Raw genomic sequence first — 14,174 nt, 5'->3', positions numbered from 1 at the left:
CACTCAGTGGTGGGTTTCAAGAAATGTCACATCACACATAGCGTGACCATAGTGGCAGTGTAGCATGGTTAGGGAACCAGGTCCGTAACGCCAATGGTGTATGTTCAATTTATGTGGCGTTCTTGGGCTGTGCCCCAATACAATATCCAGCGTAACCTATGAATGAATTGTATTTACAAATTTGAAGTTTGTGTCTGTCTGTAAGAATGTCTGCTAATGGCTAGAAAAGTGTAGAATTGATAGTGGCTATGTAGGCTTAGTAAACAATTTAATATTTAGTCATAATTTTCCATCAATATGAGGGGTTAGTGGTGTTTTATCTTCTTTTTACTACCAAAGAGACCAGCTTTGACCAGCTACAGACCAATATTGACCAGCTAGAAGTGTAGACAACAGCTTAAACCAGTTAGTCTTAGCTGAAAGACTACAGAGAATTTAGTTATAGCATACAGTAGCATGCTTGCCAAATGGTGATCACTCATCGATCGTCTTCCTTTCAGGGTAAATCTGCAGAAATTACACTCCTCTTGCTTACAAAACCCTGTATTATAAGTGTCATTTTTGTTGAGTGCAGATAAATAGGCTCTATGAACTGATCACATTTTATTTTGAAATAATTATTTGTCATATCTTTCAAACTGAACTATCTTCATTTTCATTTTCTAACCCACAAGCTCAGTTCTTGTAAATGGGGCATTGCAACACAGCACATTATCAGGAAGTGTCTGCTTTGCTAGCAGCTATATCAGTCACCAAGTAGATTGCGCTAATAGGAAATGTTCCAGTTTAACTGACCAGCAAAACATCACAGGTGCTGTAGAGTGAACAGGGGATTTTCACTGTAATCACCAGACTCCAATCTTATTTCACCATGTATCATCTAAATACCTCGGACTCCAACTCTACGTTCTCTTGGAATTTTGATTCTGTAGTCTCCAGCTGTGTCCTTGGGCTGTGCTGCCTGGTGGGCATCCCTGGCAACATTGCAGTAATCATGCGTGTACTTCATAATTACAAGAAAGTGAATTTCACTCTGCAGCTGATGCTGAACCTGGCTATCTCTGACCTCTTGTCCCTCCTAACACTCCCAGTGTCAATCTACTCTCTGTTGCATGGGTGGAATTTTGGCCGCGTTCTTTGCAAGCTTTTCTCCTACACAGTTTACTGCTGTTTATACACCAACGTGCTGATGGTCACCCTGATGAGTGTGCATCGTTACCTGGCGGTGCTGTACGAACAATTATGGGCAAGACTGCAAAGGACAGGTGAGTGGATGCTGCTGCTTTCAATTTGGGTGCTGGCATGTCTCCTTGCCTCTCCAAACATCTTTACCCGGGACATCGTGGACAAGAAAAAGTTGCTTAGGTGTCAAAAGAGCAGAATATCAGACGGGGTGAAAGTGGCCATTCTATTCATGGAAACTCTGCTGGGGTTTGTTGTGCCTTTCTCCATCCTGGTCACCACTTACTTCTGTCTCCACAAGAAAGTGAACCAGACCGCCTTCTTCAGCAATCAACGAATGACCAGGCTGGTGACCAGCATCGTGGTCACCTTCTTCATCCTCTGGTTTCCTGCACATGTGATAAACCTGCTGGACATCATCACCACCCTCCTGAGAGAATCCCAGCCATCTGTATATGAGAAGTTGAAGACCTTTAGGAGAGCCGGTGGGGACATTGCTAAGACTTTGACCTTCATCAACAGTTGTGTGAACCCCTTCCTATATGCCTTTGCATTGCGTCCACGGAGCCGCAATTCATAGCAGTCAGAGAGAAAGAAGGACTGTCAGGCAAGATATTCCTGAAGTTGTCTTGCCTTCTTCCACTTCTTGGATTCTAAGGCTTTGTGGCCATCCAGTTTCCTTTTTTCCGAAAGTACCAGTAAGTTTTCCAACAATTTTATTGTTGCAAATACTTGTATGTATTTAGGTGCCTGTTAGCAGTATCCATGCTATAGCTGTTTGCATTGAGCAAATCTCACTATGAGTAGAGTTAAACTAAATGTTATAATACTGGGTATTCCACATTGGTTCAAAAGTGTTTATTATTATTATTATTATTAGTATTATTATTATTATTATTATTACATTACTTGATTTTTATGAAATCTTGAAATTGATAAGCCCTATATTGGAAATCCTTTTTTGTTTGTTGTGTAGGAGAAAATTCACAGAACAAGGTGTTCTTCCTCTGTTTTATGACAATCACAAGTCAACATCAGACTAAACCGTCAAACCATTAGAGTTGAGCAAGCTGGTTCCTCCAAAACTCTTAAAGCTTCATACCAAAGGTGCACCAATATATATGTGGCCTATAATCAATGTATCACATGTATGCTGCCTATTACTCATATAATCAATATGTAATCCAATGAAATTATATCATTAGTTCTAGATGAGCTTATGGAAACACAAGATACCACAGTGTCAACTGTAGAATATGTAATCCAATGAACCTATATCATTAATTACAGATGAGCTTATGGAAACGCAAGAAACCACCATTAATCCAGTATTAAAGTATGATATGTAACCTGTATATTCTCAAACTAATTAACAGCTAATTTGTGCTAGAAGTACACAGTGACCCATATGTAACCTGAGGTGAATAAAATGATGTGTATGCTTGAAAGGAAAATCGAACAGCACCATGTTTTGCACAAGTCATATTTTCTCTTTGTTAAAAAGCAGCTGGCGGGGCAGGTCGTCTTGACCAGCTTATGAAGCAGGAAGTCTTGCTGTGAGGGCCATATTTGGCAAAGACAGTTTGCAGTACAGGATATTGTGTATGCCTGTACAATGTGATATGAAAATGTGTTTCAAGAATAGCCTACAAAGCAAAATTGTAATTTGGGCGATTGCCACAAGATCCTTGGGTGACCAGAGAACAGGTGGTTGTAAGAATAGCTTACAAAGCAAAATTGTAATTTGGGCGATTGCCATGAATCTATTCTTAAGAACAGCTAACCAAGCAAAAACCATTGTGGCAATACAGAGACCAGCTGATATTTTTAGGAGGAGTTTAGGAGACATGTTGAAAGCAGTGTATAAAATATGTGTGCAACTGTCAATCGAGGTCCACTTCTGCAGAACTGGTCCGGCTTTATGCACTTGCGCTTAATAAAGTCTGATTTTTCTGAAGAGCTTGCTGCCGTGGTGTCTTTTCCCTCGTGAAGTTGTTTTTCGAAAAATTGGAGATTGGACTTAGAATTCTGTCGTTTCCTAGACACGACAGTTGTTGTGTTGTTTCACAGTAAGGAAGAAAACACTCTCCTAATCACATTAATCATTCCATCATTATGATGTTCTTTATGTGACTGTTCACTGCACAAAAATCACACTATGAAGTTTGACTGTGTAATATGCACAAGACAGAGCTATCACCACTATGGATGTAGAGTATATATTTACAATAAACATACATTTGCTAAAGCAATGATTGTTCATTCATTCATATTTTTACTAGGCATAACCACTACTGCAGTCAAACAAAATGATTTCCCTGAATTTGTACACAGTTAATTACAGTTTTTAGGCATTATGTGTGAAAGTATATTGAACTACCTTCCATATTCACATATTCATTTTGTCATAAAAAGATTCAGTGAGAACATTCCCGAATGTCTATCCACCTTAGATGTATGAGAACAGAATCACACCATATAATCAAACACTTTGTGGTTACAAATGTCACAGTGTTTCTCTATAGATTCATGTGCCTGTAGTAAATGTCAGCAGCAGCCATGATGTTGTTTTTGTCCAAAAACACCAAGCCTTGTCATATACAGTGGGAGCAATAATTATTTGATCCCTTGCTGATTTTGTAGGTTTGCCCACTTACAAAGAATGGAACTGTGTAGAATTTTAATCCTAGGTACATTTTAATATTGAGAGACAGAATATCACAAAATAATCCACAATAACAACATCATATAAATTTTATAAATTTATTACCGTATTTTTGCATGAAATAAGTATTTGATCCCCTACCAATCAGCAATAATTATGGCTCCCACAGACCAGTTAGTTTTCCATTAAGAAGCACTCCTAATCTCAACTCATTACCAAAAACACCTGTGTCAACTCGTTACATCGTTATGTAGCTGTATAAAAGACACCTGTCCACACAATCAATCAGATTCCAACGTTTCCACCATGGCCTAGACAAAGGAGCTGTCTAAGGACATCAAGGACAAAATTGTAGAAGAAGATCTCGCCTCGTGGGATATCAGTGATCATGCGAAATCAGCCCAGGGATCAGCCCAGTACTACACAGGAGGAGCTTGTTAATGACCTGAAGGCAGTTGCGACCACAGTCACGAAGAGAACCATCAGTAACACACTACACCGTGAAGGATTAAAATCCTGCTGCGCACGTAAGGTTCCTCTGCTGAAGAAAGCACATGTACAGGCCCATCTGAGGTTTGCCAAAGAACACCTGGATGATCCAGAGGAGGCTTGGGAGAAGGTGATGTGGTCAGATGAGACCAAAATAGAGCTATTTGGCATCAGCTCGACTCGCCGTGTTTGGAGGAAGAGAAATGCTGAGTACAACCCCAAGAACACCATCCCCACTGTGAAGCATGGAGGTGGAAACCTTGTGCTTTGGGGGTGTTTCTCAGCTAAGGGGACAGGACGACTTCACCGTATCGAGGGGAGGATGAATGGGGCCATGTACCAGGAAATTTTGGGCGTCAACCTCCTTCCCTCAGTGAGAGCACTGAAAATGGGTCGTGGATGGGTCTTCCAACATGACAATGACCCAAAACATACGGCCAAGGCAACAAAGGAGTGGCTCAAACAGAAGCATATTAAGGTCCTGGAGTGGCCTAGCCAGTCTCCAGACCTAAATCCCATCGAAAATCTGTGGAGGGAGCTGAAGCTTCGAGTTGCCAAGCGACAGCCTCGGAACCTTAAGGATTTGGAGAGGATCTGCAAAGAGGAGTGGACCAAAATCCCTCCCAAGATCTGTGCAAACCTGGTGAAAAACTACAACAAACGTCTGACCTCTGTGCTTGCCAACAAAGGTTTCTCCACCAAGTATGAAGTCCTATTGTTCTATGGATCAAATACTTATTTCATGTGAAAATATGATATAAAATTAATAAAATGTATATGATGTTGTTATTGTGGACTATTTTGTGATATTCTGTCTCTCAATGTTAAAATGTACCTATGATTAAAATTCTACACAGTTCCATTCTTTGTAAGTGGGCAAACCTACAAAATCAGCAAGGAATCAAATAATTATTGCTCCCACTGTACATGACATATTGATGGGAAACACTGCTAAAGTACATACATTTCCAAGAACTGCAACGGAATGTAAGTAGTGGTAATGTGGACACTGTTGAAATCATAAATAGGTAACAAATATGTTAACTTTAATTTTAAAAAAGTATTTTAAGGGAAACAGCATTGTCAGGCCATTTTCTTCCCTGGGTTACTTCTGGACAGTCCATCAGTGGTCACTTTCCCTCAGGCCATAACAGTGATGTTTGTTCACTTATATGGCTTCATGTGTCATAACCTGAACACTGATATGGGTATTTTTTTATTATTTATTTTGACCCTTATGTTAGTAAAACAAAGTTTTACCAGGAACCAATAAGATGACCGTTGTCACAGGAAGAAGCAGATCCGATGTTCGTCATTAGAAAACAGGAAAGTTTATTACAATCAGGAAAATGTTCCAAAGAGCAATGGTGTTTGGGATGTTTTAAAGGATTACATTTGCATATATTCAAATATGTCTACAAATCCAAGTGTAACCTCTGATTGGTGGTAAGGAATTGTGCCTATCCCGAGCACCTCGGATTGGGCCATTCAAATCCTTAATGGTTGTGAGGCCTTGCCCCGCTCCCCCCTGGAGTCCAGTGGAAAATCCCCAGAGGGGGAACCTTGAAACTGATAGCGGTCATTATCATATGTGTAGTGGTCCAATACACAAATTCGTCTGTCTCCCAACACTTATTATTGTTGTACCCCCAATAAAATTGTGGGGGTTTTGTGAATGTTGCACAATTATATGGGGAATAAAACATGGCTTGTTACTGCTGAAGTGTCCATATGTAATTAATAACATATACATAACATATAAGAAAGGAAATTATTTTGAGTACAACACCTTTTCCAGATGATTATCAGTGCATCAGCTCTTTAGGAGTTCGGTGAGTCTCAGATCCTTGTTCATACAAGAATAGTAAAGTTGGATGGATATTATTCTAAACAGTCACTGATTCATTAAAATGCTATTCTAGTTATGCAATCTACACAGTCTCTAAATGTAAATGGCAAATGATAAATCATACTCTAGTGCCAGCATAAAACCTTGTTATTTTTGATAGAAAAACCCATTTATTTCAACTGAATAAAACAGCCTTGATATCATAGTACATGTCACAGGTGGCGGACAGAGGAACCAATAGCAGACTCAGGGGCTATGAGAAAATGGCAGGTTTAATTAAGGCAGATAAAGGGGCAGCGTAATCAAAACAGGCAAAGTTCACAATGCAAAAGAAGAATCCAAAGAAGAGCCAGGCAGGAGTCAAAAACCAGACAAATCCAAAACTACCAGACAGAATGCCACAAGGACATGCACGGGGACGCGGAGGCTAGAACAAGGGGGAAGGAATACAAGGGCTCGGAACTCGAAATCAGGAAAATGTAATGTTCCTGAGTTTTGTCTGTTTGTTTTCATGTTTTCCTTGTTATTCATTATTATTACATTCATATCTGGTTTATTGTTTCCATTACAGTCATTGAATTAATGATCCCCTGTGATGTCGGTGTCTGAATGTTCCTGAGCCCGAGTCACTCCCCTGTCTGTGTGCTTCACTATTCGGGTGGTTTCAGTAGTTTCCGGGTTTTCAGCATTTCTTCCAGCCTCACATTCCTTACTTCCTGCTTTCTCTCCATTTATGTTTGTAGCCAGCACTAATATACTAATTCCGACTAACATTGAATTTGTCTGTGTCAGAATACATTCAGACACAGACAACACAGGGGAATACGAGTGCAATGACTAATGAATGTAAACAGAAAACCAGACATGAATATGAAAAATAATAAATTTGCAAGCATAAGGAATGAAACAAACAGACAGAATCCAGGATCATGACAGTACATTTGTTGTTTTTTTTTACTTGATTGCAAGGGACCTTAATATAGTGTTGAGTGATCATATCATAAACAGTTCTTTCTGGCCTGGCAGGTCTGTCTGTTTCAATCTCAGTGGCTCACTGAATCTGTTCTATGGCAAGATGTTCTTAAAATAACTGTGTATACCATACTGCACTGTTACAGAGGGCACAACAGTAATTCTTAAATTATCTCTGTTGGAATGTATCGTGCATCATTATGTACTCACAGAAATAAAGTGATTCATACCCTGAAAGTATAAAATTTAATTCCTACCCTGAAAGTACATTTTAATGAACTGTAAGTCGCTATAAGGTATCGCCCCAATGACAAGCATTTGTACCCTTATAGGTACTTTTCATACCTTTATTTCTGATAGTGGTGACAGTTACTGCCACGTTTCATACTTGTCATGTCATGTTTCACGTTTAGTTATTGTCTTAGTTATTTTATTGTCTTGTCACGTATTATGTTAGTCTTGAGACGGGTGCGTGGGGGTTGGACCCAAAATGCACGACTCAGAAACAATAGTTAAATAAAGTCCCGTTAGGGCTTTATTCGGGACGAGTCCCAGGAGCGTAGTAAACACAAGCAAAGTCCATACACGAAGAGCCAGCCAAACAAATATAAAACAAACAAAAAGCACGGTGCCGAGGGAAGAGGCAATCTCGTAGTCGGTAGACGTGCAGGGAGGTCCGGTAGCAGGAGAGCTGTCAGCGGGGCAGATGAACAGGTGGACGGCAGGCAGAGGCGTAGTCGTGGGCGAAGCGGGAGTCGAAACCATGAAACAATCAGCGGGGCAAAAGTACAAAAACGGTAGGCGAGGACGTAGTCAAAAAACAAACGATGGTCACAAAACAGAAATCAATAAACTATGGTCGGTAAACAGGCTTGGATCGTAACGTGTAATCAAAACAGTAAATGCTCAAGAGTTGCGTGGAAAACAGAGGCAGACAATTTCGCAGTGAACAGTTGCGTGACTGGGCTATAAATGCAGGTGTAGACAGGTGTAGACAATTAGTTAGAGCGTAGCAAGGAAATGGAAAACAGGTGCGATGGATGACAAGTTTAACAAGGAGATTAGTCATCGTTAGTAATAAACCCATCCTGCCCTAGCATTAGTAAATTAGTAAATGACATGCACGAGAAACGTAAGGTAACATGAACACATGATTAGTCTTGTTAGTTTCTACCCAATCCTGATCTAGCGTTAGTAGTTTTAGTAAATAGACAAATAGAAACACTAGGGGAGTGAAGGACAGAACGAGAGAGAGAGAGAGAGAGAAAAGGCGGAACGCAAGGTTTGCGGAAAAACATGTAAAAGTGTATGCATAACAACGACCAGTTAACGTAACAATAAACATGCATCGAAACATAACACAAAGCGAAACTAAGACGATAATCACTCAACATAACCAGGTAATATAATCGTAACGAAACATAACTAGACATGACGAGAAAATAAATCGTAACAAGAAATAAACTAAACAACATGACGAACCTAGACTAACATAATACATGATAAGACACTACGTGACTAAGACAACATGAATAAACATAAAACATGGCGAGACAGACCTGAAACGTGACAGGACCCCCCCCCTTAACGACCGACTCCTGGCGGTCCTTGGAATTTATCAGGGTGGTCACGATGGAAGTCTCTGATGAGCGATTTGTCCAGAATGAGACTGGGAGCGACCCAGGAACGCTCCTCAGGGCCATAGCCCTCCCAGTCAACCAAGTATTGCACCCCACGGCCCCTCTTACGAATGTTCAAGAGTTTCTTAACAGTGAATGCGGGGTGGTTGTCAATAATGCGGGGGGGAGGTGGTGGGGGATCCGGGGGACATATAGGGTGAGAGGATACAGGCTTAATACATGAGACATGGAATGTGGGGTGAATCTTAAGGGAAGAAGGGAGTGACAGTTTAACAGAGGAAGGGTTGATGATACTGTGGATCTTAAAGGGACCAATAAAGCGGGGTTGCAGCTTGTGGGAAGTGGCTTGGAGGGGAATGTCCTTAGTGGACAGCCAGACGGAGTCACCTGGTTTGTAGGCCGGAGCTGGAGTGCGGTGGCGATCAGCAAAACGCCGATTACGATCTGCCGTGCTTAGCAGCGCGGCCTTGGCATCCCTCCAAACCTTGGAGCACCGTTTCATGTGGATGGCGAGGGAGGGAACAGCGATCTCGGCTTCCTGGTCAGGAAACAGTGGAGGTTGGTAGCCCAAGGAGACCTCAAACGGAGATTTCCCGGTGGCGGCGCAGGGTAAGGTGTTGTGTGCGTATTCCACCCAGGTTAGCATCTTGCTCCAGCCGGCTGGATTCTTTGCCGATACGCAGCGTAGAGCGGCCCCCAGGTCCTGATTGGCCCTCTCCGTTTGGCCATTGGACTGAGGGTGGTAGCCCGAAGAGAGGCTAGCTGTGGCCCCGAGGGCCACGCAGAACGCCTTCCAAACTTGGGAGATGAATTGGGGGCCGCGGTCAGAAACGATGTCCGAGGGAAGTCCGTGAATGCGGAATACTTCTCTCACCAGAACCTCTGCGGTCTCTTGGGCGGTGGGCAATCCAGCCAGGGGGATGAAGTGTGCCGCTTTGCTGAATCGGTCCACCACAGTGAGGATGGTGGTGTTACCTTCGGAAGGGGGAAGTCCGGTAACGAAGTCCACGCCGATGTGGCTCCAGGGTCGGCTGGGCACAGGCAGAGGTTGGAGTAGACCAGCAGGGGCTTGGTGGGAGGCCTTGCTTCTGGCACAGGTGGTACATGCCTTGATGAAGCGCCTGGTGTCAGGGATCATGGAGCTCCACCAGAATCTCCTCTTCAGCACCGCCAAGGTGCGGGTAAAGCCGGGGTGGCAGGAAAGGAGGGATGAATGGGCCCATTGCAGCACCTGTGTCCGAGCGGCTGCGGGAACGTATAGGCGTAATCCGGGGTTGGGCCTAGGATCGGGTTCATCCCGTAGAGCCCTCTGGATCACCGACTCGATCTTCCAGGTGACGGACCCAACGGTGCAGGAGGCCGGAAGGATGTTCTCTGGAACCTCACGCTCAGGACAGGTGTTAAACTGGCGAGAAAGGGCGTCAGGCTTAACGTTCTTAGAACCCGGGCGGTAGGTGAGTGAGAAGTTGAACCTCCCGAAGAACAGTGCCCATCTGGCCTGTCGGGAGTTCAGCCTCTTGGCTGTCTGGAGGTATGCCAGGTTCTTGTGGTCGGTCCAAACGATGAACGGCTTCTCGGACCCCTCCAGCCAATGTCGCCACTCCTCCAACGCCAGTTTGACTGCTAGCAGCTCTCGGTTCCCAACGTCATAGTTCCTCTCTGCTGGGGACAGCTTCTTGGAGAAGAAGGCGCAGGGGTGTAGTCGGTTGTCAGCGGCCGCCACCTGAGAGAGCACTTCTCCCACCCCTGTGTCGGAAGCATCCGTCTCGACCACAAACTGGCGGGTGGGGTCGGGGTGTACCAGGATGGGAGCGGAAGAGAACAGTCTCTTGACCTTGGTGAAGGCCGTCTCAGCTTCGGAGCTCCACCGGAATGGCACCGCAGGGGACGTGAGTTTGGTTAGAGAAGAGACCACTTGACTATAGGATCTAATGAACCTTCGGTAGAAGTTGGCGAATCCCAAGAAGCGTTGGAGCTGCTTACGTGAGGTGGGTGTGGGCCAGTTGGTAACTGCCAGAATGTTCTTGGGATCCGCCCTGATCTGTCCCCTCTCAAGGATAAACCCCAGGAACTCAACTGTGTCGGAGTGGAAGACGCACTTCTCCGCCTTGACGAATAGTCTGTTCTCCAGGAGTCTCTGTAGGACTTGCCTGACGTGGTATTCATGATCCTTGGCATTGGTGGAGTAGATTAAGATGTCATCCAGGTAGACGAACACATGGCGACCCAACAAGTCCCGAAGAACATCATTCACCAGGGCCTGGAACACAGCAGGAGCATTGGTGAGGCCGAATGGCATGACCAGGTATTCGAAGTGTCCGAGAGAGGTGTTGAAGGCGGTCTTCCATTCATCGCCCTCGCGGATACGGACCAGGTGGTAAGCGTTGCGGAGATCCAACTTGGTGAAGATGGTGGCCTCGTGAAGTGGGTGGAACGCGGAGTCCATCAGGGGCAGAGGATACTTGTTCCTCACCGTGATGTTGTTCAGCTCCCTGTAGTCGATGCACGGGCGTAGGGAGCCATCCTTCTTCTGAACAAAGAAGAATCCAGCACCGACGGGAGAGGAAGAAGGGCGAATTAGTCTGTTAGCCAGGCAGTCACGGATGTATTTCTCCATCGCCTCCCTCTCTGGTCTGGAGACGTTGTATAGGCGACTTGAGGGAAGTGACGAACCAGGGAGGAGCTCGATGGCGCAGTCGTAGGGTCGATGAGGCGGCAAAGACTGAGCTTGTGTCTTGGAGAACACTGTGCCCAGGTCATGGTAAGGAGAGGGGACCCTCTCCAGGGAGGGTTTGGGAGTCTGTGGTAGAGCTGGCACTCCCTCTGCTGGTGGTGGGGCGGAACGCAAGCAGGACAGATGGCACTTCGGATCCCATGCTTGCACTTGGTTAGAACTCCAGTTGATCGTGGGGTTGTGTTTCTGGAGCCAGGGTAATCCCAAGATGAGTTGGTCATTAGGGGACTGGATGACGCGGAACTGGATCATCTCCCGATGGTTCCCAGAAATGATCAGTTGTAAGGGAATGGTGATTTGTGTCATGCGGCAGAAGGTCCTTCCATCCAGCGACCGCGCGTTCTCAGGGTGGGGTAGAGGGAGGGTGGGGATGTTCAGTTCAGACACCAAAACTTTGTCAATGAGATTGGCGTCCGCTCCAGAATCCACCAACGCGTTAATCCGGGTCGTTCTGTCGGGCAGAATTAAGAGAGTCGTGAGCGTGGGACGATGGTTGTCTCTGTCAGACCCCTCATGTCTGTCGACAGCTCTCACCTCCACTGGTCTCCTGGTCTTGAAGGAGCACCGAGCCTGGGTGTGACCCGGCCTCCCACAGTAGAAGCACGAACCAGTGGTTCTGCGGCGTGCTCGTTCCTCAGTAGAGATCCTTGTACCGGCCCGGGACAGGTCCATGGGTTCGGATCCCTCAGACTGCTGCTCCTCCAGTCGAGGACTTGGCCCCTGCCTGGGGTAATGGTTGCCAGGAAGGATCAGTCTCTCCGACCGACGTTGTCTGGCACGGTTGTCCAGGCGGATCGTGGTGCGCACGAGCTGGTCGAACTGGGTGATGGGGTCCAGTCGCGCCAACTCGTCCTGGAGCGTCTCACTCAGGCTGGCCAGGAAGAGATTTGCCAACGCCGCATCGTTCCAGCTACTAGCCGCCGAGAGGGTGCGGAAGTCGATGGAGTGGTCTGCCGCGGTCTTCCGTCCTTGGCGCAGAGCAATCAGTCTCTGGGATGGCTCCTGGTCGCTGGAAGCGTGTTGGAAGACCTTCCGAATCTCATCGGCGAAGACTGGGTAAAGAGGAGGGAATGAATCCCCGGACCACACCGCCGTAGCCCAGTCCAACGCCCTCCCCTTGAGTAGCCCCATCACATAGCCAATCCGACGGTCGTCGCTGTTGTAGGTCTGGGGCTGTTGCCTGAACACAAAGTCGCATTGTAGAAGGAAAGCCTTGCACCTCTCAGGTTCTCCACCAAACCTCTCCGGAGGGGGTTGTTGGGGCTCTCGGAATTGGCAGGTTCCCGTGGGGTTGAGCGCTGGGGATGTGGGTGGGTGGGAAGGCTCCTCCCGTGGTTGTGGTAGGACCGCGACGGCGAGCCTCCTCATCTCCGCACACAGTTCACGAATCTCCAGGTGAAGTTCGGAGATTCCTTGTGAATGCTGCCGGACGATGGCTCCTTGTTCCTGGAGGGCGTGGAACATGGCAGTAGTCAGCAGGGTCCATTTTGGCGAAATTGTTCTGAGACGGGTGCGTGGGGGTTGGACCCAAAATGCACGACTCAGAAACAATAGTTAAATAAAGTCCCGTTAGGGCTTTATTCGGGACGAGTCCCAGGAGCGTAGTAAACACAAGCAAAGTCCATACACGAAGATCCAGCCAAACAAATATAAAACAAACAAAAAGCACGGTGCCGAGGGAAGAGGCAATCTCGTAGTCGGTAGACGTGCAGGGAGGTCCGGTAGCAGGAGAGCTGTCAGCGGGGCAGATGAACAGGCGGACGGCAGGCAGAGGCGTAGTCGTGGGCGAAGCGGGAGTCGAAACCATGAAACAATCAGCGGGGCAAAAGTACAAAAACGGTAGGCGAGGACGTAGTCAAAAAACAAACGATGGTCACAAAACAGAAATCAATAAACTATGGTCGGTAAACAGGCTTGGATCGTAACGTGTAATCAAAACAGTAAATGCTCAAGAGTTGCGTGGAAAACAGAGGCAGACAATTTCGCAGTGAACAGTTGCGCGACTGGGCTATAAATGCAGGTGTAGACAGGTGTAGACAATTAGTTAGAGCGTAGCAAGGAAATGGAAAACAGGTGCGATGGATGACAAGTTTAACAAGGAGATTAGTAATCGTTAGTAATAAACCTATCCTGCCCTAGCATTAGTAAATTAGTAAATGACATGCACGAGAAACGTAAGGTAACATGAACACATGATTAGTCTTGTTAGTTTCTACCCAATCCTGATCTAGCGTTAGTAGTTTTAGTAAATAGACAAATAGAAACACTAGGGGAGTGAAGGACAGAACGAGAGAGAGAGAGAGAGAGAGAGAGAGAGAGAGAGAGAGAGAGAGAGAGAGAGAGAGAGAGAGAGAGAGAGAGAGAGAGAGAGAGAGAGAGAGAGAGAGAGAGAGAGAGAAGGCGGAACGCAAGGTTTGCGGAAAAACATGTAAAAGTGTATGCATAACAACGACCAGTTAACGTAACAATAAACATGCATCGAAACATAACACAAAGCGAAACTAAGACGATAATCACTCAACATAACCAGGTAATATAATCGTAACGAAACATAACTAGACATGACGAGAAAATAAATCGTAACAAGAAATAAACTAAACAACATGACGAACCTAGACTAACATAATACATGATAAGACACTA

At 45.5% G+C, this 14,174-nt stretch overlaps 1 protein-coding gene across 1 annotated transcript; it reads left to right on the top strand.

Annotated features, from left to right (window-relative positions):
* Positions 1–790: 790 nt before the first annotated feature.
* LOC133131373 (leukotriene B4 receptor 1-like) lies at positions 791–3,139 on the top strand. Its single transcript, XM_061246696.1, has one exon. The coding sequence runs from the start codon at positions 872–874 to the stop codon at positions 1,760–1,762; it is 891 nt and encodes a 296-aa protein (XP_061102680.1). The 5' UTR covers positions 791–871; the 3' UTR covers positions 1,763–3,139.
* Positions 3,140–14,174: the final 11,035 nt, after the last annotated feature.

This window comes from Conger conger, chromosome 6, assembly GCF_963514075.1.
Source record: "Conger conger chromosome 6, fConCon1.1, whole genome shotgun sequence".
Taxonomy (NCBI): Eukaryota; Metazoa; Chordata; class Actinopteri; order Anguilliformes; family Congridae; genus Conger; species Conger conger.
This window is presented reverse-complemented; position numbering and strand designations above follow the sequence as displayed.